Here is a 25,928-nt window from a genome sequence, read left to right on the forward strand (position 1 = left end):
GGCAAGCTGAACTTGTGTTTTAAAAAAAGAAAAGCTAAGAAAGGCTGGAGAAGGCGAGTGCGGGAAAGATGGCTGGTTTGCCAGAATAGTGTCGTGCTTTCAAGTAAAGGGAGAGACTTGAGGTGTGGCACACAAAAAGTTACATGTAAATTTGCTGAAAACAAATTATTGTGGGCTTGCTGTTGAAGTATCATACAGATAGCTTATTTGGGTTTTAATGCCGGCTTTACGCAGAATATTAAAGCAAGCAACAGCATATATTCATATCCTAACAATTAGATGATTAAAAATTAATTTTAATTGGTACTGTATTCTGTATGACACCCAGTGCAGGTAGTCCTGTTTGCTGGATGCCTTACAAAAATGTGAAGAGAACAAAAGGCCTCATGAGGCATTTCTAATCAAAGAAATGCAAAAAATGTGTAGATTTTGTTGGTATTTCAGGACAATTAAACCAAGGGATGTTGCCTGTAAAATGGAATTGAAATTCACTTTGAACACAAGAGTTTTTTGTGTCTGTGAGCTCTTAGGTTGTGTGAGCCTGTTTTGCAGTGGGGTAAGGGGCAGGGAATTTCAGTTTAATTTTGAAAATTTATTTGAGTTTGAACCTAAAACCTAAATAAACTTTTCCGTTTTTTTCTTTTAGCAGTGGGGAACTTCTTGTCAAAATGCTTAGTGCATACCTTGTAATGGAAATTGTGGGAGAATGTGAATAGAACAGAAATAGACCCAGCGTTTATCTGATAGTTCAACAAAAAGTAAATATTGAGATTTGTTTCTTCTCTTGTAATGGACTATTAAAGTACAGCTGACTTGGGAATGGAGTGCTGAAGGGGACAATTTCCCCAAACAGTCGTGTAAAATAGAAAAGTTTCAATCTAGATGGGCCTGTTGCTCCCATTTTCCATGTGTTCTAACACATTTAAAGCCTTTATAAAATGACAGAGCGTGAATAAAGCATAGTGTGCCCTAGGGAGGCAACAGAAAAGTTCAGAGACCTTTTTTTCTACATCTCTGTTATTGCAGGGAATGTGCTAAATGTAAATGCCTGGCTGAGTGGGGGAACACACCATACCTAAGCTACAGAAGTCCCTCCCAGGAAAAACTCTTTCAGACAGTAGAGAATATATAAGATGCTGTGCAGAACCTGCTGGAGTTTGTTTCCAAGTTTGCTGAAGTACAGCTTGCCAGTCCAGATGGAGTAATGCCTCAAGCTTTGGGGCAGTGGGAGTCCTTCCACCAGCCTGTGCTTCCCACCTCACCCCCTTCCTTTCCCTGAGATCCATCCTGCCTGGCATAAACATGCCTACAGAGCTCTGTTACTTTCAGCTCTTCATTGCTAAGCTAGAGGATCCCAAGTGCTTTAGCTTCCCTCATAAAACAGGTTTTTGTTGCTTGGTTTTTGTTTGTTTGTTTGTTTTTTTAACAGTGCTCTGAGTTGTCTTCTCTGCCTGCACCCGTTTCTGGTAAGCTGGTTTTGGGAAAGGCAGGTGGTTTGGTTTGGTTTGGTTTTGACTTGCTAGCCACAAATATATGTGTAAGCTACAAGTAGTGGTTTGCCAGCGCCTTATATAATTGATCACTCTGGTTTTCTGTTGAAAATATCCATTTATTGTGTGTGTAGAAGTCCTGCAAAGCATCAGTCTCAAACAGCAGTTGATGCTCTGATGGCTCCCTTCTCCCCCTCATCTCCTGTTACTGGATCACAGCAGAAGTTATTATTCAGAGTTGCTTTTCACTTTATGTGTTTAAATTTCATTATGCTAGTGTTGCTCCAGCTAGCCCAAAGGACTGTCCAGCCTCTGGGAGATGCCGTTGGGAACAGCAAATTGTCCAAACTTTGATCTCCCAGAAGTCATTATTGTATACCTGCTTTTTTTTTTGTATAGTTACTATGTAACTTAGGTATGGCCCTGATGTCACAAAATCCAAGGAACACGCATCTTCTCTTTGTTTGGATATCTTATCTCTTGTTGCCTGTCTTTAAACCAGTGCTTCATTCATCTTTAAAATGTTATACCTTAAATACTGCTGTTTATCACATCAGTTCTTGCTTTAATTCTGGATTAAGTTCAGTGGTGTAAGCTCTTTGGTTCCTTTTTTGAGGAATAAATTACTCAGGTAAAATAAAATTTGCCTTGTCTTCATTTCACTGCTCAATTACATTTCTCTGGTTTCTTTTGTTCAGGTCTTGTCTTATCGAGGTCATGCTTTTGCACTTGTAGCACCAAGGTTGCTCTTCCTTCTCTCCCAAAAGACTTCCTTTCCCCCCTCCCTCTTGTGATTTTTGGCATGTCTGTTGCTGTTGCTAGTGCCAATTATTTCAGTGTTGTGGAATGGAGATTATCCAGATCCCCTTATTTCTTTATTTGTAAATGGTCCCATTTTGTCTCCACACTGTATGTGGCACTATTACCTTATCCTCATTTTCAGTGTGTCATTTTATCTTTATTGAAATGGAAGGCAAAACATTTTCTTTGGTGCTTGTTCCTGCTTGGGTTTTTTTTTTCCTAAATGATCTCTTGCACCTCAGTGTGTAGAGATCTTTCTCCCCTTCCTTTGAAGCTGTAGCGCATAGCAACAGTGATGCCCCAGGTTTTCTTCAGCATGGTTCAGCTCAAGCAGGCTCCCAGTTGGTTTTTACTCTTCTGTTGGTGCCCTGTAACCTCTAAAACGTGCTTTTCTTTCTCAAGATTTCTTCACTTATGGGAAAAAAAAGGTTTCTTGCTTATTTTTAACACCACAGGTCAGGTTTTTATTCATCCAGGTAGTCTGGGCTCCTTAATAAGTTTGTTCCTTAGCTTGGAAAAGCAACTGAGTACCCTCTGCCAGACTGTTTGACTGTGTCTCATGAGTGGTCAGGATTGGGTTGTGATTGCTTGAGCTGCTGGTCCTCTCTGCTGTCCAACAGCGTGAGCTAACTGGGACAGCATCCCTGCTGACCTGTGACTGGTCACGACCACTGACCCAAGGAATCCTTCAGCTTTTATGGCCGCGCCACTGCTATCATTCATGTTTGTGTTTGGGTTTTTCAAAAAATAAAACATGCTAGTTTCTCAGGAGTTCACCCTTCCCTTTGATGTTATATGAGTGAGAATCTGTGGACTACAGGTGTAGATCTCTGTAGGATCTCAGCTGCTCTCCAAAGTGGTCATTGGCTGTTTCTTCTTTCTTTCTCCTCCCTCATTGACTACCCTACCTGGCAATTTTATCCTTTGTGTGTAGGTATTGGCCACCTCTCGAAGGTTGTTTCTCTCAGCCTGCTTCTTGTGTTTCATAATGTGGAAAAGACTTGTTTTCTTGAGAGGCTAATGCTTTTTCTTTTGAGTCTCTGAATTGTCAGCTGCGGTAGGACGCTCTGGTGCTAGCATGTGGAAAACAATGCATCATGCAAGAGAAATGTGTGGCCAATTTATCTGTGTGTGTGTTTATGAAAAACAACCTTTTCTGCAGGAGACTGTTACTTGGGGACTGAAGTCTGTGTGGGAGAGCTGAAATTGCTGGAAACATGTTTATAGGGGAAATTCTGGCAGGTTTTTAACTGCCATACGAGGAATGTGGCTGTCTGAAAACAAGAAGTTGTATGATTCTTTTTCCAGATGTGATCCCTTTACCTTTAATTTCAATTTTAGGCTATGAGAAGGTTTAGGAATGGAAAGACTGATATAAAATGCCTGATGACACCAATTACTGACTCGGGTTGTTTTCTAATTCCACGTGCACAGTAATGCATCTGCTTGTAGGTCCTTGTGCTGTACAGGCAGGTGTTGGTGGTTCCTCCCTGTGAAAGTGGGATGGCACACGTTCATGGTGATGTGAAGCTGTGAAAGCTGTGGATGGTTTCTCCCTCTAAAAGAGGGATGATAGATGTTAATGGTGATGTGAAACCGTGTAAGCTTTGAATGGTTAAATTTTAATTGTATGTCTGGTTCTGCTGCATATATTGTTGTACCGTTGTGGGGTTTTATGGCTCTGTTCTCTGTGTTTGCTTTCTTCTTCCCCTTTCCTCTTGCTTTTTTCCCTACTTTTCCCCCCCTTATTTCCCCCTCTAATTTTTGTTTGATTGATTTTTGTGGTTGTTGTATTTTTTTTGTTTGCTTAGCTTTACTTAAGCTCCAAAAGTGGAAGGAAGACATCATCAGCCCTGCTGGTTATGGGTCTGTAGGCAAGGGTGTGCAGAGGGTGGGGGGGGGTTTTGCTTGAATTTTTTTATTCTGATGAGTTAATGGTAAGGAGAGATGGGCAGAGAGAAAGCATTAGCAAGTATTGATGCCTGGCATGTGTTGATTACATTTGAAATAACTGGTTGTGATTTATGTTGTTTAGTTTTCAATGAGAAGGAAGAGGAAGTAGGACACATCCTGTCTAACAACTTCTTTTAATGCTCCACAATTTATCTTTGCAGCATGTGCAGTAAGACTGTTCAGGTGATTTTCTATGTGCAATATGTTCAGTACTGTCAACTGTTGAGACTTCTGCCTAATATTGTCTGTAGACTTTAATATTCGAGTAGCCCCAGACATATTACTGCTGCTGCTTCCTTAACAGGTGGGCGTGTTTTTAATGTCTATGTAATCTCCCCATGCCGAGAAAGGATCTCAAAAGTTTTGAACCCCAGACCAACTCATTAATAAATATCATTTTGTCATCTCCCTTGACGGAGTAATTCCTGTCCTTTATGGTCACTGAACAGGTGTGGCCCGTGTTGTAACTCAGTTGAATTTTGCAGTAGTCACCTCCTATCCTGGTGCTGCTTTGTCCTTTCTGACCCGCAGTGCGCTGCTCCGAGGGGCCAGGTCAGTGGGTCACCGGCGCAGTTTGCGTACGGACAAATCAATCTTCAAGGTCGCTTTTTGGTCCTCTGTGCAGGTGGGATCTTGTTTGCTCCTATCACTAAGGAACCTGCTTAACCCCACAAGCAGGTTGTTTTTAAGATGAATTCATGTTGAGATCTAGGGAGTACTGCAATCAGGTCCTGCTTTGTTAAGGAAGGGAGCCTTTCGCCTTTGTTTGGAGGAGTGCAGATCTTGTTGAGTTTTATTATTTGCCACTTGACAAAAGAAGGATTAGTTGCCAGATCTTTCAGTTTTTAGACTAAGGAAGAGAGAGAAAAACGAGAAATAAGGATTTGAAATAAATGTTTTTAATCTTTGCTGTTCCAGGGGTGGGTTTCATTTTTGTCAAGGTCCTTTTGGAGAGGGAAATTAAGTGTAAGTTTTAAATCTGTTTTTTGCAGTCTTTTTGATGTCCGGATGGGACTGGAATTGTGTATGTTGTGAAAAATCCTGGAGTAAGATTATTTGTTTCTAGGCAGAAATAGTACAAGAAATTTACTAGATTAAAAACTTTAAAAAAATATTCTTTCATGTTAGTACCTCTTTTAGTATAATAAGAGCCTCAAAACAGTTCCTGTCATCAACCATTCATGCTTTGAATAGGCAAGAAAAGCAAAAACAGGATAAAAGAAAATATTTAAAGGGAGTAAAGGTATTTTGTTGGCCATCTGTTTTCTTCTCTTTGCTAACATCCCCTAAATTTTATTTTCTGCTTGGCCCTTAGTGCCAAAAATGCCAATATGACACCTCTATTCCCAAATCTCTGGAATTAGCACCTTTGTGTGTGTTGTCCAAGAGGGGTAAACAATTTTAATGCCATTATTTAAAGGCAATCCCTGGAGGAATTTGGAAATAGACCCTCTATGCAAGGAATTTGTGGCTTTTTCTTCCTTCCATGGTTCCCCCAGGAGGTTGTCCTTGCTTTGGAGACACCATGGGGCTGGTGTGTGTCATTCATGTCTGGCACAGAGCTGGAAGCAGCTCTTGTCTTGTTCTGACAGGAAAATCAATGCAGCCAAGGGTCCTTAGGAGGGCCTTGGTCAGTGTGAGCTTCGGGGAATAAAATACTGGCTGGAGTAAGGAAATCCATCCCATCACTAGGAGGGTTTGCAGGGTGGTCTGTGTTCATGTGGCTTGTGTTTTGGTTTTCACTTTGTGTGTCTGCAGTCCTGTTGTGGACTTCTGTTTGTTCAGCATGGCTAATAAATTGCTGCCTTGCTGGATTTTCCAGTGGATTGGAAATTTGACTCTTACTATGGAAAAAACCCATGAATTTGTTTTCATTGATATGCTTTACTTCTTTGTTTTCATAATCTACAAAGGAGTTATAAAACTGTAATGGGCACAGAATTTCAGCTTACATCCAGAAGAATGAATAGAAGCAAAAAATACACAGTCTTGTCTGGCTTAAACTGGAACTTTAGGAATTTTGCATTGATAATTCATCTGGGTGGATTTGCTGTCAATGTGCAGCTCCTCCTAAATGTGTTGGGAATAATCCAGCAATGCCTAGAGCAAGGTATGTGGTTATTTTTTTATGAACCTAAAATTGTGTTAATCTTTGTGAAGGAAGAAAGGCAAACTCGTAATTCTTTTTTATTGCTTATGTGTTTTGAAGTGACTTTGGAACGCACCTGCCCATATATATCACTGCAGGTTATTTTTCAGAATGGCACGTGCTTCAGTCCTTTCTGATACAGCCACTTGCAATTCAGACAGGTTAAACAGAAAAGAGTTTTAAAGTCTTTCTGCTTAATGCTCCAGTGCAATTAAATCCTGGCTCTGTTTGTAGGAGATAGGATCAGCATGCATTGGAACAATCAATGTGGGCCGTAAAAATAATTTTGTTCATTTTTGTCATGAATGCTCAAGTAAGCCAAAGTGAAGTGAACATGACCAAGAGATGCATATCCAGGGATAGAACCTCCTACTAGAGGAGGCTTTGTACAGCTCCAGATGTGTTGGTGGTGTGTGGGAGGGTTTTTTTGTGTGGGGATGTGGATTTTTTTTGTTGTTTGATTTTTTTTTTTTTAAATTTTTTTTTTTTTTCTCCTTTCCTGTTTGTTTGGCTTTTTTGGTTTGTTGTTTGTGTGTGTGGTTTTGTTTTTGTTTTTTTTTTTAACATCATCAGCTCTACTGCTAATGGATATGATTTCATCAGGAATGTTTTAAGAGTTTGGTTTTCTTTAAGACCATGCTTGGTGAAGCTGTGAAGTATATGGAAGAGAATTTGTGGGGTTTTTTTTTAGAAAAACTGGAAATTTAACAACCCTCAAAGTTACAAAAGGAAAAAGCATGAAAATCGCATATATGTATGGGGGAAGTGATCGTGAATTAACTGACACAAGGTCAAAAAAATTGCCCTTTTCCCAGCAAGATGGGTTCTGAGGTGGCTTCAGAACACAGCTTAAACTAAGATAGTTAATTTAACCTGGCACTGTGTCTGGCTGTCCTGTTCAAACTGCATCTCTGTGAACAGATCCTGCTACCTGGTGGCTCTGCCCAGCAGACAGCCTCACCCAACTCTGGGAGGCTTCACTCTCCTCCAGCTACACCAAATATTGAAATGTACTTTTGCGGTTGTAGAACAAACTCCCACCACCACCTCTCAATAGGAGGCTGAGATTCCTCCCCCACTCCTTCTCTTTTAACAACAGATCATTAAAATAATAATAATAAAAAAAATCCAGCACTGTACTCTAAAGCAGATTATTTGTCTGTTATTCAATTAAGTCAGCATACTACTGGTTTTGTCATCTTTATAAAGAGTTTATTAAACTTTTTTTTTTCCCCTAGCAAAACAGTGTGGGAAATCAAAATACTTGAATAATTTGCAAAAGCAATTTTTTTAACTGATGGTGTAACAATATTAATAGCCATTCTTTTTACAAAAGTAGCTCTGATACTCAGTTACTGGGAACGTGATGCCTTATATGAAGCAATGAAAGCGTCATTTAATATTTAATATAACCCAAGCTATCCAAATGCTATTAGGGTGTGGTCTTGATAAAAAGTTTTTCTGAAGACTTTTGTATCTATGAGGATACCTACTGTAGTAACTTGAAATTTGCCACGTTACTGCAAATTGTATCAGAGCATAGGGTATAATAGTCCGGAGGTGAGTCCTGGTTCTCTTTCCAGTCAGCTGGAGCACCTCCTGGATTTTTAGCCTGTCCCTCACCTCACTTGAGAGGTGGTCTGTGTTCAGAGCTGTGCCCCACTTCCTTCCAGTGCTCAGCCACCAGCCAGGCTCCTCCCTGCTAAATTGGGCAGCAGGATCTAGAACTTTCCTACCAAATCACATCTTCCACCAGCGAATCCAGTTTAAACTGCTAATTTGCTAATGGTCTAAACCAAACTCCTGACTCAGAGGTTTGTGCCAAGTACGTGCTATTTCCACTCTTAATCCTTTTAGTGAAGGGTGGTACCTTGCACACAGTTATCTGCAAGTGTTTTCTGGCCTGTTGTCAGGAATGGTCGGCTCCATTCCCGCAGCTGCTGCCTGACTCCATCCTGTCTGCAGGAGATGGGACCCGTGCTGGAAAGCCACTCTGCTGTCCCCACCTGCATCAAGGTGCTCCACAGCACATGTGTGCGTGGGGTACAGACAGCCCAAGGTATTGCTTGGAGTTGTGTTCTTGTAGGCTGGAGGGCTTCGTGGAAATAAACAGCTGTTTAACATTTCAACATTATTGTGACTACAGATTAATGCAATTTTTATTTTTAAAAAAAGAGTATATGTATTTTTTAAGTAGACTAAATGCTTGTCATATGTTGATGTTTACTTGTGATGCCCTTGCTCAGTGGTCCCAGATGTAGCATAATTGGAGACCACTTTGTACGGCTCTTCAGGTGGGTGATTAAGATTGGATTACAAACTGAGTTTACTGTTTGCTAGTACATTCCTTCCAATGTTTCTTCCTATCCTGCCTAAGAATAACAATTCGTTTATAAATAAGGAAAGGAAGGAGACAATGCAAATAAGCCATGTTCTCTCATGTCCTTTTTAATGCCATAGATCTGATTTCATCAGTGAAAACATTAAGATGCTTCCTCCAAATTATTATTTAATTTAATTCTCCTCTTTCCACTTCTCCCCACGTTTCTCCAATGCACATATCCTCTGTGGGCTTTGAGGATGATGCAAGAACAAACTTAATTTCATCTGATTGCAGGTATGCATGAAAACCTGTAATTTGCCGTAATGGAAGGTAGTGCTGACCTCTTGATAGCAGTGAAGCAGATAAAATCAGTTGCCTGATAACCCATCAAATGAGTTACTCATTAAATCGTGTCATTCTCCCGTGGTGAGACCAAATGAGTGATTGGAATTCTGTCAGGAGCACAGCAAAGAAAAATACTGAGGTATAAATCTTCTGTTAAGAAAATCTTGAAAGATATGAAGTATAGTCATTTGCAGTCCTCAACTGCTCTCCCTTCACTTCGTTTTAAAGGAGCTGGGAGGAGCTGCTTCCTTGTGAGCCACCTTGTAGGGTGGCAGACCTTTTCAGAAAAGTGGTTTTGAGGGTTAGGTTTGCAATACAAATGTGTAAATTTGTTAATATCTGAGCTATGTAAGTGTAGGAAAGCTGCTCAAGTGACTTGCAACAATTCATTAATTCCTGATTGCTGTAGTAAAAGTTTACACTCTATTTTCACATGGGGTGGCAGAACATTGAGCAATTCGACAGAATAGTCAAAAAACGTGTATTTGATGGGGAAGAACGTGCTTCAAATCTGTTGTGTTGCCACTGGGGTGCATCTTCAAGTGATGCCTAAAGAAACATGCAACATTTAGGGGGAAACTTCAGAAACGGATTGGAATTTTCTCAATATTTAAGCCAATCTTCTCATTACTATCTAGTACCATTCTATTTGTTCTGATGTCCTTCCGTGTAATTCGGTAGTGCATGCTTTCCTGTAGAAGTCCTCATTTAAACAGCCCAACACACCTACACCTACTCATGCTGTAAATACAGAGTATTTACAATGAGTATACAGAGAAATAGAATAAAATGTCCAGCATTGCAGGTTTGTTACTCTCGAGCAGATTTTCCTGTGGGCTGTGTTAAGGTAGTCAGTCAGTCACTAGCAGTTGGTAGAGGAAGTAGCTGAGTTTTCTGTTCGTGGAGGTAGCAGGCAAAGACATTGCTACTAAATAAAACTTATATAGAAAGTGTAACATTGTCTGGTGCTCGGAGTCCTATGAGCTTCTGTGAGTGATTACAGGCTTGCAGATAAATAAATCACTGTTACTGTTTGTCTTCTTGTCTCGTTTTGACTAAAACTTCCTGAACATGCTATAGATTCTTTTGGCCTGAGGATAGAAAAAAGAGGAATGTGGTCTTTTCTGAGAAATTGTGTATTCAACTGAATAATTCAGTGGTCAGATGCAACCTCTGGTGTGTATGATTAAAAAAAAAAAAAAAAAAAATCTGTTAACTAATCACTTTACTAAGGTTTGGACATCTTTTGTATCCCAAGACTGTCTTGAGGTGAAGTGTTGCTCATTTTAAAAATTTTGAATACTAGAGAGCATCATAGACTGTAAGTGTAATGATGCTTTATTACGTCCATAATTTAAAATCTGTGTAACCATGTGCATCTAAGAGTTCTGCAATTCTCCATTTGGTTTTGTATAGCACTTTAAACATGGTGCAAGCTGACACGAGAGAAAGTATTTCAAATGGAAGTTATATGTTCAGAACTTAGTGTTAAAAAAGAAACACACACACAAACCCCTTTGGATTAAAAGTTATGTGTAAAGGTGTTGTCAAGTTTCTGGTTGAAAATCTTGTGGCAGAACTGTGCTCATTACTCCCTTGTGAGGAAAAGCTCAGCGATTTGGGATTGTTCAGCATGGAAATGAGAAAACTGTGGGGTGATGTAATTGTAGCCTTCCAGTAACTGAAGAGAGCCTACAAGAGCAATGGAGAGAGACTTTTTACAAGAGCCAGTAGTGACACGACAATGGGGAATGGATTCAAATTGAGAGTAGGTATAGATTGAGTATTAGGAAGAAATTTTTCTCTGTGAGAGTGGTGAGACCCTTGCACTGTGAGAAACCCCTGGCAGAAAAGTTGTCCCATCCCTGGAAGCATCCAAGGCCAGGTTGGATGGAGCTCTGAGCAACCTGGTCTTAGTGGAAGGTGTCCCTGCCCACGGCAAGGGGTTGGAACTGAATGAACTTAAAAGGCCTTTCCAACTCAGACCATTCTGTGATTCATGGTGTAAACTTGCATGTTAGGAGCTAGTTAGATGAAACCTGTGAAATTCATACTCTTACATGTTAAAACAATACAAATGCTTCTGTAGTCTGTATTAAAAAAGCAGGGCATGAAAATAGTTTTTATTATTTTATTTTGAATGCAAATATATATAGTTTATTTCTTACCCTAAGATGCTAGGAGCTTAGAGCAGTTAGTAGTGTTGTGTCTTTTGCTAGCACAGAAAGTTGCTTTTAGTCGTAGCCCTACCACCTCTACTACTCTATTCACTTCGGTAATGAACTTCATCCTTCTTAAGGGACAGATGGGTAAACTCTTCATTTGAGGCTCGATTAAATGCCTTTGAAACTTAGGATTTCAGTGTGTTCTAGATTGTTCTCTTGTTTTTCATCTCTTATTACTTGATGATAACTACGCAGATCTGGAGTACAGGAGTGTCCCGTGGTGAATTAAGGACGTAGTGAGTTGATCATATGTTGCCGTGAGCATCCCCACCTCTTAGGGCTGGTGGTTCCACAGTGTGTGGAAATGCCTCTTAGGCAACATGATACCATCAAACTCCTGCTGCTTGTGACCTTTAGCCAGTCTCTGAATCTTTAGTAAGCTCGATTCTTGAGAAATACAGCTGCATTTCTTAAAGCCATCAAGGACCATCTCCATTTTTTTTTGCGCGGTGTTTTTCCCCTGTAGAATGATGTGTCCTTGTTGTGACACAGCTGTTCAGTCTGTCAGTTCCTTTAGACCTCTACTGCACATCACAGTTCCCTCTCTCTCTTTCTCCCTCTTTGAAATTAACCTGTTTGTTCCTTGCTTTGACTTTTAGCTGTCATAACAGGATTGGTGATCCAGAGGAAGGTGGGGGGGGGGGGTTTTGGTGGTTTTTTGGGGTTTTTTTTTTTTGGTTTTGTTTTTCTTGGGTTTTGGGTTGGTTTGTTTGTTTGTTTGTGTTTTGTTTTGTTTTAACCTATTGAATGTTTTGGGTTTTTTTTTGGGCAATACCAACACACTTCTGTAGTCAAAAGTTGACCTTCATCTCCACTCCTGTGAAAGAGCTACCAGTTAAAATGGTGGGGTGCTTGTTGTCTCCTACTGTGCTTTGGTTCCTCTCCAGAGAGAGAGGCTGGCAATAGGATCAGTTGTGCCAGGTTTTTGTAATAGTATTATTCCTACAGGAAGAAAAAAATGCTAATGTCCACAGTGTTACTCAGACTTTCAAGTAAGCATGACTTATACTCTGGGAGATTTTATTTTTAACTTAGTTGAAAGGTCTCTTTTGACTTCTGTGTGTGGGTCAATGTGATTCCTTCTAAAAACTTTTTTTTTTTTTTTTTTTAACAAGCAATTTGTGGAAATAGTATGGCTTGTTCCTCCCATTTTATATTCACCAAGTTTTAGGATAGTGAGGACACTACTGAAAAACAAGAGAAGTAAACAGGAATTTCCATACTTGACTTCTTGAAAAAATATAATTGTTTATTTATCTTGTGTGTTTTTCCAATAGCATAGGTCCTAAACCCTGCCTGGGGATTTCACAATAGTTCAATCCTATATTTGTAAATAAGACATGATGTTTATTATTGTGAATGTTTATTATTGTGACGCATTCTCCTTACGAGTACAAAAATCTGTTGTTCAACTAAATTCAAAGGAATGGCATGGATATAAAACTGTTTCTGCAGATTCCCTTTAAACCACTTTGTTTGGTAGTCTGTGCCATGGGAAGGGTAATTAATTGATGCACTGTACAGCTGTTACATATAATATATCACAACTGTGTGGCTGGAAATGATCTTTTGGTAAGGTCAGCCTCTGAAGTCAGGGAATAGCTTAAGGCCTAACACCTACATCACCTTTGCTTGTACTCAGTAATATTTAAATCAGAGAAGCTGTGTTTCTGCTGCATCATCACAAATGGAGATGATCACCCCACCCCTCAGTGGAAGATTTGGGTTATGCTGGCATATGCAGAAGTCTAGAAGCCAAAAGGTGTTCCTGTCAGTCTAGATAAAGCCAGACTGGCACCTGGGAGGTTTGTCCCTCACCTACATGGCTTGCCATATGTCTGAGCCACCCTGTGGGATGGGGTGGGGTCCCCTCCCCATGATTGCAGTGCAGTCAAACGTCACCCCAGTGCACAGCTGAGCTGATCACCCACTGTGCAAGCCCTCTGCATCCACAAGTCTTGTGCTGGACATCCTTAATCAGAGCTAACTTTGTGGGAAGGGTTGTGCTTTTTGGTGGTGGTTTGTTCATAAAGGCTTTTCTACCTCCTCAGCACTTCAGAGTGGATGGTAAACAACAAACTTACTCGTCTCTGTCATAAATAGTGTGCTCTTTCCAATTCTCTTGGTTTTTAAACTCTTAGGGGTTTTTTTACTACTTTTAAAAGCAGTAAAAATAGTCACAATTGCAGCAATGTGTTAATGGAACCAGCCAGCATCTGGAGGTGTTTTGACATGCAAGAATGACATTTAATCATTTTCTGAAAGGATAAACAACCCTTAAGCAGTGCCATATTTCTAGTAGATATTTTCTTTTGAAAGTTCTTTGTTTGAAAACAGTTTGTAGATCGTCTTTGCACTGCTGTTTCCCCAATTCTGCGTGGCAGAAGCAATATTTATCTTTCTGTTGGCATAAACTAAATAATTAGACAGAAGTCATTTTACTGTAGTTAGTTCATAACTATAGCTTTGATATGACTAAGACCACCAGTTAGTTGTCATTATTAATCAGACTTTTGCTGATCACTTTCAGAGAATGGAAATGAGTCATATTCAACAACCTTGTACAATTTACCTGCACTTTTAAAAATACCACTTTATGCGAATCTTGTGCGTTTGAAGCTCAGTTCTTGACCAGAGATGAAACTGATTATCTCCATGAAGATACAGACTGTATCTAACAAGGATGCTACTCTTCACACCCTTTGTTTCCTCATGGACAGGATTGCACATTTTCATGGGCCACCACGTAGCTTATGTGGTCTGAACTGTGGTCTGGAACATATCCTAACATGAAATTTGCAGAAGAAAAGCTTTTTTTGTGTCTATGACCTAGATTTAACACTTTTTCATCTTGTCTGCTGGATAGGCAGGAAGGCAGCTGCAAGGAGTGCAAGCAAGTGCTCCGGGCAGGCAGCGGAAGGCATGCTACAGCTGTGGTTTGACGTTATGCTCAGTGAAATATCAGTCTTACACATTGCCACCCTTCCTACACTCCACATCGGCCTGCTGCCACCTCCGTCGTGTTGGCACAGCTGCTGCAGCAGCAACACCCCCTGACAAAAATAGGCATTTCTGTGGTTATTCTTAAAATACACATTGGCATTTGAAGGCCTCTGTATTATTTGCAGGTTTTCTTTTTCAGATTAGGCAATGTGGTTTTGGACAACAAATATAAAATAATTTTTCCCATTCAGCTCACATTCCTAGGTGGGTTGACCTAGGTTTAGTATGGTTTAGTTTAAAGCTGGATATGGCTTAGTTGTGGAGGACAGCCTCAGGATGAGTTTTAAGATCCAACATACACCTCTGGTTTATCGTGTTTTCTGCGTGCTGTCTCCATTTGAGAAGAATGTCGTAGGATGAAAGAGCTCAGTTGAGAGTCTAGGAGGGGGTGATAAGGGAAGAGCTGCAGCCACTGCTGCGTGCTCTCTGCCACATCCTCCCTAGCACTGCTTGCCTGGAGACTTCACTCTCTTCTCTATCAGTTCTTATTTTGCTCGGTTTTCTGGCAGTGAAATGTGATTTACAAGTGTAGCTATTTCACAACCTCTTTAAGTCATCCACAGGCAGAGCTGCTGTTCATGGGCACGATTCCCACCACTCACTCCAGAGGGTGCTGCCACCTCCCTGCTGCTGCAGCATGGCTCATTGTGCCATACACCATATGACAGGGTGAGTTTCCCTGTTTTGATGTTGATGAGTTTCATGCTGTTCAGTCTCCTGATGTGCTTCCTTGTGCAGCCCCATGACCTGTGTGTTGGCAGGAGTTGGGATGAGAATGGGAAGGATGCAGGAGAAGGGCAGGGATGCTTATTTTAGCAGTAGTGCTGCCATATGCCAACTCTGAGTGATGTTAATCCTAGTCTGAGGTCCTGCTTTACATCACTCTTGGAATTAATGCTTCAGAGAATGGAACTTCATTAGGGTTTATTGCAGTGCCCAGCACCTGGAGTGAAAAGGAGCGAGCAGAGGCTGCCACGTCCCAAAGGTGTTAAGAGGGAGCCCTGGATCCTGCTGGATCATCCTTGTCCTTTCTAGCTCACTAACCAACCTCTGAGCACCTCACAAGTACTGCTGGAAACAGGCTTGATGCAATGAGCATCCTTAACCAAAGTCTGTCTTTTAAAGCTGCTTAATTACTTTGTCTCACCTGATGAGATCGTTTTGGTCTGTTGTGTTTGCTAGGTGATAGCAGAAATAACAGAGGTTTAAAAACAAACTGAAAGAAAACATTTCCCCCTAAAGATAAAGCAATAAAAGACTTTAGGAATTGGGTGGTTATTAAAGAAATTACTTTTATTTTCTTTTCTATGGGGTAAAGCTAATGAATGCAGCTACTTAAGGGTGATACTGTTTGGCAGTGAGGTCAGTTGCCAGCTGAAACATTGCTGCAGTTTCTTTCCAGAAAGAAGAAAGCAAAATAATGGAAGGATCATTTGCTAGTGGAAACATGATTGATTTCATATATATGAGGCAACGAAATTAACTAGTACTGCCCTCTTGCAGTTCAGCAGCAAGATAGGCATTAAACTAGTGTCACTGCAGTTACCACTTTGTGATGTTTAGGTGCAGTATGGGTTTTATGAATAAAAGGTAGATAGGGAGAGTTTCCAGTAATCTTCTGGACAGAATATGACACTGTGATTGCCTCATGCAGCAGCTCTTGGATCTGAAATCTCCTAAATCTGAAGGAAATTAAGAAACCATAGTTCCGTGAAAACCGATTTCCAAATTTCATGTGGCAGGTACTTTCTTAGGGGCAGCATCACTTGCCAAGGAAGCTCAGTAGATAATCTTCCTTTTTTGTTGTTGTTGTTATTTTGGTTGGTTTGTTTGTTTTAATTTTGGGGTTTTTTTTGTTTGGTTGGTTGTTTTGTTTTGTTTTCTTTTAGTACTAAAGATGTCCTGGGTGCAAATACCTATTCTGCAGCTGAGGACATGGTGACTTTGGTGGGGGCATCTCTGGTTTCCTTAGTTAGCTCTGGGTGACTGGAAGGTAATTTTCTGGGTATGGACCCACGGGGACCTGCTTTGTTGTCCTCTTCACATGGAAGTGGTGACTCCAAAGAGTTCATGCCTTCCTGTGGCTGTCTTCAAAAGCCGGAGGAGCCATTTGCTCCCTCCCCTGAAGAAAAGGCACACTGGAGTGTTTTTTGACTCATGAAAATCTATGTCTGAAATCATTCCTTTCCTAAGTCATAAACTGGTGCTGCTGCAGTCTTTGAGACATTCACTGTTCTGAACAGCACCAGATGTGTGGTGTTCCTAAATATCCTTATGTTGTGGATAAACAAGCAATGAGCTAATCTGTACTTCTACAGTGTGCAGAGCTCTGTTCCTGGTCATTAACAGGCTTTATTTTGTTAGATTGAAGAATGTTTGATAGATTTTTCATGGTGTAGCAATGCACTTTGTACTGCTAATAATCTGAGAGTTTTTTCCTAAGCAAAGACTTACATTGTATATGTGTTTTATTTTGGCGTGTGCCGTATTTTAAGGTGGGTTTTTTTTATTATTTGTGCTTATCTAAAATACTTAAAAAGAGCACTTGTTCATCACCCACCATTCATGTTGAGTAACAGCGGGGAAGAAGGACCTGAGGTTTTTAGTCTTGAAAAGTGTAGAGATACGTGGCTTAGAAGGACAGGTATCAGAAGGATCAGAGATAGAAGAATGAAAAGTCCTAATGAGGAGGTAAAGTTATCATGAGAGATTTAAAAGCAGTGAGGAATTTGGCCAAGTCTTCAGCTGAGCAGGGAACAGGAGATGGGTGGAAGTCTTCTGAAGTCGTTTCAAAAGTTAGAGTTCCAAGGATCATTCTGATGGTGCTCTCACATTTGCTTTGGTTCCTTCTGCCTCATCCTGTATGCTTTTGATGAAGCAGACATGAAGCTCTGTTGAAGATACCCAGTGTTGCATACTCATTTTACAGTAAGAGAGCCTAACTTTAATATGTACTTTATTTACTTCAAAACTGATATATTCTAAAAGAAATTTATTGGTGTTGAACTACAATGGATACTTTTTGCCAGTTGCATGTAATGTGTCATTGCTCAGAGCGCTAATGGCCACTTAAGATGGCAAATCAAGCCTCTTTCTTCTCTTGGTACTGATCTAACCAGTACCTACGCTGTCTCTTTGGCCTCATTTTGCCTGCCATTTCTTCCAAGGCTTCGTAATTGTATTGGGAAGCATGTTGAGTTTGAAAGGATACCAAAGTGTGTGTGTTAAATTATTCTGTCTGCTCAACCCACCCAAGATAAGACTCTGTGTTTCGTCTTGCAATTAGGATTGTTTAATGACTTGATGCAACATAGGGGTTGGGACAAGTTGGGAACGTGGGCTCTTGGTCAATCCCAGTGCCACAGCTGTGTGTTGAGGCCCATGGCTTCATTAGGGTCCTTAATTGCGTGCCCTTGCCTTTTACGCTTTTTCATCTTCCACCAGGCAGTTTCCTAGCCCTTTTCCCTTTTATTAATCACAGTAGTTGTCTGGCTGACTTCATACTGCAGAGCTGTGTTCAGCTGACTGCCATCTCTTTTTTTAGATCACTGCAGAGGTCGATTCCTCCAGTCGATCAGGAGCTGCTGGAAAAGAAGTACACTACTGTAGTTATGTAGATTGTTAATCCTGGGGAAAACATTGTGTGCTGACCTAATTGTATGTGTTCTTATGAACCTATTAACCTTCTCATCAGTGATTTCTGATGATGGAAAAAAGTGCTGTCCCTCATTTTTTGAATGGAGACACAGACTTCCCCTCTTCCCACCCCCCCCCCTTTTTTTTTTTTTTTTTACTATCCCGCTGTTGCATGGAAATCTAAACTTTAATCCAGAATTATTTAATATGCTTGCAAATCTCGAAAATAATAAACTATTTCAAGTATGATAGAAGAGTCAAAATACATGCAGTACATATTCACAAATAGTTTTGTTTTGACATTTATCTTGCTGTAGTTACTCTGCCAATTGGCTTCAGGCACGGCTACCAAAAGAATGAACACATGTTGCATTCATTAGTTCTCATCTGGCTGTGCTTCGTCTTGCAAGACAGACAAAATCATGATCACATTAAATAGATCGTAATGCATTTGTAATACGAGTTCCCTTCTGCCGAACAGAATGATAGCTTTGCAAAGCTGCTGCTTTTAAGCTGCGATATTTTGCTTAGATTTCATATAATGGATATGAGTATAGTGCCAGTGATGTCATTGCTTTTTCGCCTCGAAACGATGTCATGTGAAAAATATTCCAATATAATACTGAGCGAACTGCTGCCCCCTTCTTCCCCCTCGTGTGAACTCCGCGTGTCACCGCTCCTGTCACTCATGCTGTGGCTGACGATGGATGTGTGCCGCTTCTGACAGACCGACACGCTTTGAAACAGTGATGGCTTATCTGCCTCTCCCGAGGGTATTGTCGTTAGTCAGTGCCGGTGGCTCTTTACGCCCCGAGCGCGGACAGACGGATGGCCGTGGGCCGTCTGCGCTCCGTGCACCGCTGCGAGCGCCGCGGCACCGGCGCGGGGCTGTCGGCTCCCGATCGCTGGGAGGAAGCTGCAGGACGCTGTCCGTGTGCGAGCGGCGGCCGCTTTCCCGTCCGGGAGCAGCTCGGCGGGCTCCGCTTCCCTGCCGAGCAGGCCCCGGGGTTCGCGGCCCCCGGCCGGTGCCGCAGCGAGCGCGTGGCCGCCGCCTGCGGGCGGCCCCTCCCCGGGCCCCGGCCCGGCCCGCCCCCGGCCTGCCGCGCTCGCTGCGGGGCAGGGGGACGGGCGGCGGGACCGGCCGCCGCCAGCAGCGCTCGGTGGCCCGGGACCGTGTGCCGGGCGCCCGCCGGCCGGGCCGGGGCGCGGGAGCTGTCGCCGAGGCGCGGCGGGGCCGGCTCGGCGGCGCCGGCGGCCGGAGGGATGGAGGAAGGCTTGTCCTGCCTGGCCGCAGCCTGCGACCCCTCGGCGCTCGCCGCCTTCTGCACGGGTAAAGTACCGCGCTGCCCCGCGCCGGCAGGACTCGCTCGGAGCGGCCCCCAGCGCTCTCCGCTCCGCGTTCCCCAACCCCGGAGGGGCAGAAAGGGGGAAGCCTGTCGGCACCGGGGTAGGCTCTGCCCTCCGAGGTGTGAGGCGGGCTCCGCGTTCCCTCAGCAGCCCGCAAGGTGTGCCCGCCCGGGGGCTGAGGGGCTCGCTGCCGTGCGGCATCCGCACCGCGAGGAAATTGACAAAAAAACCGAGATAAGTAAATAAAATCGGGACGTGTGTGGAGAGCGGAGGAGGCGACAGGGCGATAAAGATGAAGTCGGTGCTCTCTGGACAGGAGGCGCGGAGCAGCGTGGGTCCCTTCGGCCCGGGGCTGGGACAGGGAAGAGTTTCCTGCGAGGGACCTTTCGCAGCCCTCGTGGAAGGGCGGCTCTGGCGTGTCCAGCCCTTCCTTTGGACCCCTGGGTTCGACGCTCTCCGAAGGAAAAGCCGGAGCAAGCCCCGCTGGGACTCGCGGGGCCTCAGGCAGGCGGCAGCAAAGGCTCGTTCAGCGTGCGGAGAGCAGGACTGCGCCGGCTGCACCTCCCTGTCTGGGGAACCTGTGTTTGCCCTTCAGAACTAGGGGGTTTTTCCCCTTCTCCCTTTATTTTTACCAGGGTCATGTCATAGTAAAAATGAAATATTTCAAGGCATATTTCCTTTCCTTAAACAGCTGCGATCAAAGCAGTCTCTCTTGAGTGCAAAATTACGTAATTAATTGTAGTGTTTTGACCAAGACTATATGGTCTTAAAAAGACCAACCAACCAAAAAGCCCTAACCAAGAAATCCTATCAGAGATAAAGCGTGTTCCTCTTGTACACGGAGTGGAAGTGTTTTACTGCGAATGAAACAGACGTCAGCCAGCGCCCGTTCTTTGTTTGCTGATTCATGCCGTGCAGTTTGGATAAAAATGCAGCATCTCGCATCTTACACTTACGGCCGAAATATACAATGGCCCAAAGAAAAGTTTCCTTAGGGAAAAACAAACAAACAAACAAAAAACCCCCACCCAATCAAAAACCAAAAAAAAACCCCAAGGGCTTAATGCATAGATTTCTATGGGCATTTAGTGGAAGGAAGGAACGACCTTGCTATAGTGTACTTTGTTAAAGTGAGCAATGTGCACTTTACTTTATCTGCTTCAGAATTCAAAGCATTCCCTTTAGAATTCAAGATGTTGCAACCCTCAAGAAAGAGGGGAGGGCAAATTGGAAACGTTAACATTGTAAGTCCTTTGTATGATTTTTTTTTTTTTTTTTTTTTTGCAGGTTTGCAAAGATTTTTACTGTAGAAAAGAAAAGCTATTTGTCTTCAGAACAAAATTCAAAAGAACAGCATTTTTTATGGCTGTAGCTTAGAGCTTTGTTACCAATATGTAGAGGTTAATGTGACCAACATTTCTACTGACTTTAATGGCTTGTAACAAGAGTTTCTGTGATTGTCTGTAAAAAATGTCAGCATCTCAAACTTCAGCTTGAGGCATATCTTGGAGTTCCAAAGTGAGTGTGACATGATGGACTTACCTTTGAGGCTTGTATAAAAATCCAACAAAATAAGATACAAGAAATGCATTCTTTTCTGAATGCATGTGTTCTCTTTTAATGTTTTCTGTGTCTTAGGGAATTATTTTTATTACAATTTTGATAGAAGACTGAACATTTTGCTAAATAAGAGTTAGCATTTGTAATTAAAAGAAAATGTGGCTTTAGATATTCTTAGCAGGGTAGTGTGTTTTGTTGATTTAAAACTTGATTCCTACTTGTACAGTTAAACCTAAACCTTTATATGAGGTTTTCCAATGGCTGTGTGTTGGCTTGCATGTAAAGTTTGAGTAATAAGAAACTGATATGATGGAGAATCAACAAGTGCTTTGTTCATGTGAAATTTCTAACTTCAGCCATGAGGGCTTTTAGCAGCTTTGCACTGGTAACAAGTATGGAAAAGCCTGAGATTAAGTTCTAGAAAGTATTTTTTTCTTCTTTTTGTTGGGCTATACATGCTCATTCTTGCTTTATTTAAAGGAGCTTAAGGGTTTATACTAACAGTAGGGTATTTCAGGTGTAGGCTTGGGGTATAACTTAATTTATTTTTAATATGTATCTTAAAGTGATATACTTTTCTGTAGGAACTTCTGTGCCTTTTTTGTGATTTGTTTTGTGCACAGGTGTCATTGTAAGTACCTCTAATTGCCCATTTCTTGCCAAAGCTAAAAATTAATTTCTAATACAGCAGTAAAGAACTAGCATTTCCTTTTAACATATAAGGTACAAATGCTGTTAGGCAGCTTAATAAATTTTTTTAAAAAGCTTGTCTGGTGTCAGTAGGAAAGACATTTTTTTTCTCCTTTTTCTAATTAGCCTTTTATAATTAAAGCTAAGGCAAAGGCCTGTTCCTTAGAAAGAGCATAGCTATCAATTTGGATATGGGCTGGAATTAATCTCAGACCATACAGATCGGGATAGAAATTTTCAGTTTGACCAAGGGAAATATTTACCTGCAAACAAATCTTCAGTTGGCATGCTTCTAGATTTAATATTTGCCTCCAGTGACACTTGGCATTGAAACTGGTATTTATAAACAGGGGAAAAAAAACCAGAAAAACTCCAGCAACCCAGTATTTTTAAGCTTGTTTGCTTTCAGACTCTTGATTTGTATGCATTTGTCTTTAATGTTAAGACGAGTAGAGAGTTTGCTTAGGGTTTTTTCACAGTGGGGGGTTGGCCAGTTGCTGGAGACGCTGATGGCAAAGGTGGGGGTGTGTCAGTGGCTCTGCGGGGTTTTTCCGGGACTGAGGGTTTCTCCAGGGTTTCCCTCTGGCCAGGGGCTGTCACTGTGCTGTGGAGGGCACCTCGACTGGCAGTGGCTTTGCCCCCTGCCTCGCTGGCACATACTGCTGTTCCTGCTGCCTTGCTTCCCTGCGCAGGTGCTGGTGCAAAAGTATTTAATTTGAATAAGTATCTGACATAAGGGACTGCTGTAGGTATTCATTTGGGTGTTACAAGAGCCCTTTTCTTTCTAGTGCACGCAGCGCTTTGTGTACACAACATAAAATTGCAATAAAATTGTAAAGAGTGGGAGGGGTTTTCATCTCACACTGTTTAGAGGGCCAATTACTTTGCCTGAATAGAAGTTTAATTTCTTTAACTTCATAGTTACCTTTTAGAACTGTGGATTCATTTTTGGGTAACATTTTTTCTGTTTTGACTGTTCTGATCTCTAGCAATTTAGATCTCCTAACAGTTCTAGGAACATGTATTAGTCATCAGAAGGGGGTTGAGGAGATAATAGTAACTTGTGCAGGGTGATGGTTAGCGTTTTTTACCTGTTGGAGAAAGTAATTGCAGGATGAAGTGACTTCAAGCCACAGGTGAAATTTGCTGAAGTATTGAAATTGGTGAAATGTCAGAGGTGGAGTTGACTCAGCTAATCTGTCATTAAAGGTCAGCTTGAAAGGTTCAGACCGCACACAAGTTTCTCAGCACCAAGTCTTTGCTCTCAAGTTTTGAGTAATGCCCCAATTAAAAATGTATCATTATGAACCTTGCATCATACCGGAGAAGTTAAGTTCAGCAGGAAAGAGGAGGCATTGGGAACTTTCCTCTTGCAGCAGCTTCTTCAACCTGCTCCTTCTGCATGGAGCCAAAGCAGCTCTGAGAGCAGAACTTTGCAAAGAAATACAGAAAAAGTGCAGGACAGGCAGTCCTGCCCTGTGAGGAGGAAGAAGGAATAACCAGACGTGACAGCCATTAGTCACAGTTCATTATTGCATGATGAGAAGATGCCCTTCTCATAGAAACATAGATTTAGGTGACACATCTTCTTGCTTTGCTCTTCTCTTCCAGCACCTTTTTTGTTCTTTGTATGTTCTAAAAATGCATGAGTTTGTTGAGGTTTGCCGTTGTTTACCTGTGAAGCTCTTCAGAAGCATTTAAAACCGTGGTAATACCCACGGTCTGATTTCTGATACCGATGAAGTGCATCAAAGGGAGTGTTCTCTTCCATGAGTACCTGGTTTGAGTCGGTCCTTCAGGTTTTTGCATGATTTGACTTATTTGGTAAATAAATGCCACAATGTCTTGAGCATTAAGGTATTTTTTGAGGTTGCATTTCTTAGATGATAGAGGCAAAAAAATCAGCTGCAGGTGTCACCCTGAGTGTTTTGCACTGATGGTGTGCAGTTGCTGTGCTGGGGTTACCTATGTGCGTAGTGGCAGAGAGGCACTGAGGGCTGTTAGGCAGGGGTTTGGCAGGAGCTGGCCAGTGAGCTGACCCAGCTGAAAACCAACTGAGGGTGGGAAAAGTTTGCTATCAGGTGAACACCAAAAATTATGTCCTGCAGTAGATACTGGGGCAGAAAAAGCAGCATGATCCTTCAAGGAAAAACCCTCATTTTAGCGGCAACCCACAGTTCATCTGGCTTAAGAACAAATGAAACCATGCCCAAGACAGTAGTACTACAGACTGAATCAATACTAAAATTAGAACAATTTGTTGTTCTGACTTTTGATTTGATCTTAATGTAAAGAAAAAACTCGGTGTCTCCCAGTGTTTCTGCTGGCTTTCAGCTTCAGAGTCTTGAATGATTATTTAGGAATAACATTGAACGAAAGAAAACATCTAATGGCGTTCACTGAAGAAATCTTCTAATTGCCCATCTTTACAATGTTCTATGCATTTTTACAATCAAGGAAACCTTTAGGCATGTAATGAAATGAAAAACTGCTGAGAAGAAAAACATTTTGACAAAGCTTTTTTTTCTTTAAAGGATGCAGTTCAAAGTTTTAAAAATATCACTCTATCTGTACTATAGATAATTGTAGCTGGAGGTTTTGTTCAGTGGGGGCAGAGCTGTGCTCCCGGCCCTGCTGTGGAAGGGTCCCTTGTCCTCTCCACCTTTCTGGGAGGTGTTCCCCAGGTGTACATGTTGCATGTCATGGGGCGCTCTGCCATGAGAACTTTGTCCCGTGCTACTTGCAAGCTGCAGGCATGGTCACACCTAGTTGGAGCGTGGGCTTGCACGGGAGTTGCAGACAGCTAAGTGAAGGCGGAAACTTGGAGCATGTTGACACAGTAGGTTAGTAAATGTGGATTAGTAGGTTAAACAAGCTGGCATTTAGTCTTGAGTAAGAGCAGTGTGCTTGGGTAGTTACTGCATGGAAGCTGTGATGTTGTTAACTCTCCTGGGCATGCTCCCTGCTGGTTTATGTGGCCATATCCCAGGTTGCAGCCCAAAAAATATATGTTGTTAAAAATAAAGTAAAAGCTGTCAAATAAGATTATTGACAAGGTTAGACGATGCTCAAAAGTTATGAAATAATTTTGTTCCTGTTGATGTTATTCTGTTGTGGTGGGAGGAATATTTTTCATGCATGAAGGATCCTGTTATTTTGGTTGGCAGTGTTAAGCAGAAATAGTATCCTCATGGATGGTTCTTTTATATGTATAAATAGCTGAATTAGCATTGCTAATGCTTAGTAAGTGTATGTGGAATTAATCAGTCCTAAAACATAAGCATCAGTGGAATAAACTAGATAATTCAGTGGTTTAAGTTAATAGCTGCTTTCAGAGTAACTATTATCTTTTTGGCTTTAGATTGTCCCTGTCCCCTCCCCCCCCATTTATCAAACAAGAACAAATCTCCAGGGTTTAAAAAAGAGAATAAAACTGAATTGCGAACACTGGAGGCCTACAATATGTAGCTTTTTGTGGAGTACTTTTCGCTTTATGAGTTGAAGTGTGTTAGTAAAAAATCTGTAAACTTTATTTCTGTGGGTTCAGGCAGGCCTAACCTAGCATTGCTGTTCCTGATATGTTATTAGCACTGCTGTTCCTGATCTGTTATGAAAAGCTGGAGATGTTACCCTGTGATAACCGAAGAAGAGCTTTGACATAGGTCTGCAAGGGACCAGCAGCTGATGTGGCAGTACTGGGTTGAATGGCAATCCAGAGGCTCTCTGGTTGCATTGGTGCTTTTGTACTTTTGCAGAAAAACATTCCTGCTTTTTTTTTGAAATTGTGTCCTTTAGGAAATAAAAATTCTCGTTCAGAGGTGGGTTTGGTTGTTATCAGTTCTTGATTAATTAATTAATGCCTTAATTTTGAGGAAGAAGGAAGTAAACAGGAAAAAATGCAACTTACTTGTAATTTGTGACACAGCTGTTACTTAGTCCCAACCATATTCAAGTCTTGTTTTCCTGTCAAGTATTCATAGCACTTGTAGTATTTGTAATACTGGGCATATCCATGATCAGTTACTATTGCTATTTGCAGGGCTGCATTTTTTACCTAAAAACTGTTGCTTTATATGTAGTAAATAGTGGGAAAACCTGAAGATTTTTTATGCTTCAGAGACCCTATCTGTAGAAAGATCAGATAGGTAATCTGTTTATGATACAAAATGTGATGTAGTTAAGCAGTTTTGATAAATATATCCCTTTTGAGTGTACAAAATTTGGCAAACATTCCACAGAAGTGTGTTTCCCTACAGGATCCTTTGAGAAGAAAGGAAAAAGTATCCCTATGGAAAGGCATTTTTCCCATGTAAGCAAATTCCATGCACACATGCATGTGATTTATCAACAGTGATTGTGAGCGTTCAATTTTGTGTAGATTTTCTACAAAAAGTACCTTCAAGGTG

General features: G+C 41.7%; 1 protein-coding gene across 6 annotated transcripts in view; it reads left to right on the forward strand.

Annotated features, from left to right (window-relative positions):
• The window catches only part of EML4 (EMAP like 4), a 148,919-nt gene that overhangs the window by 41,410 nt on the left and 81,581 nt on the right, over positions 1–25,928 (forward strand). For 4 of the 6 annotated variants that reach the window (XM_040058234.1, XM_040058235.1, XM_040058239.1 and 1 more), the window contains exon 1: positions 19,181–19,255. The exons of the other annotated variants lie outside the window; for them this stretch is intronic. In XM_040058234.1, the coding sequence (XP_039914168.1) occupies positions 19,189–19,255 (67 nt within the window). In that variant the 5' untranslated portion in view covers positions 19,181–19,188. Of the gene's footprint in view, positions 1–19,180; positions 19,256–25,928 lie in introns of those variants that run through there. 6 annotated transcript variants of the gene reach the window in all.

The sequence above is a fragment of the Hirundo rustica genome, chromosome 3 (assembly GCF_015227805.2).
Source record: "Hirundo rustica isolate bHirRus1 chromosome 3, bHirRus1.pri.v3, whole genome shotgun sequence".
NCBI lineage: Eukaryota > Metazoa > Chordata > Aves > Passeriformes > Hirundinidae > Hirundo > Hirundo rustica.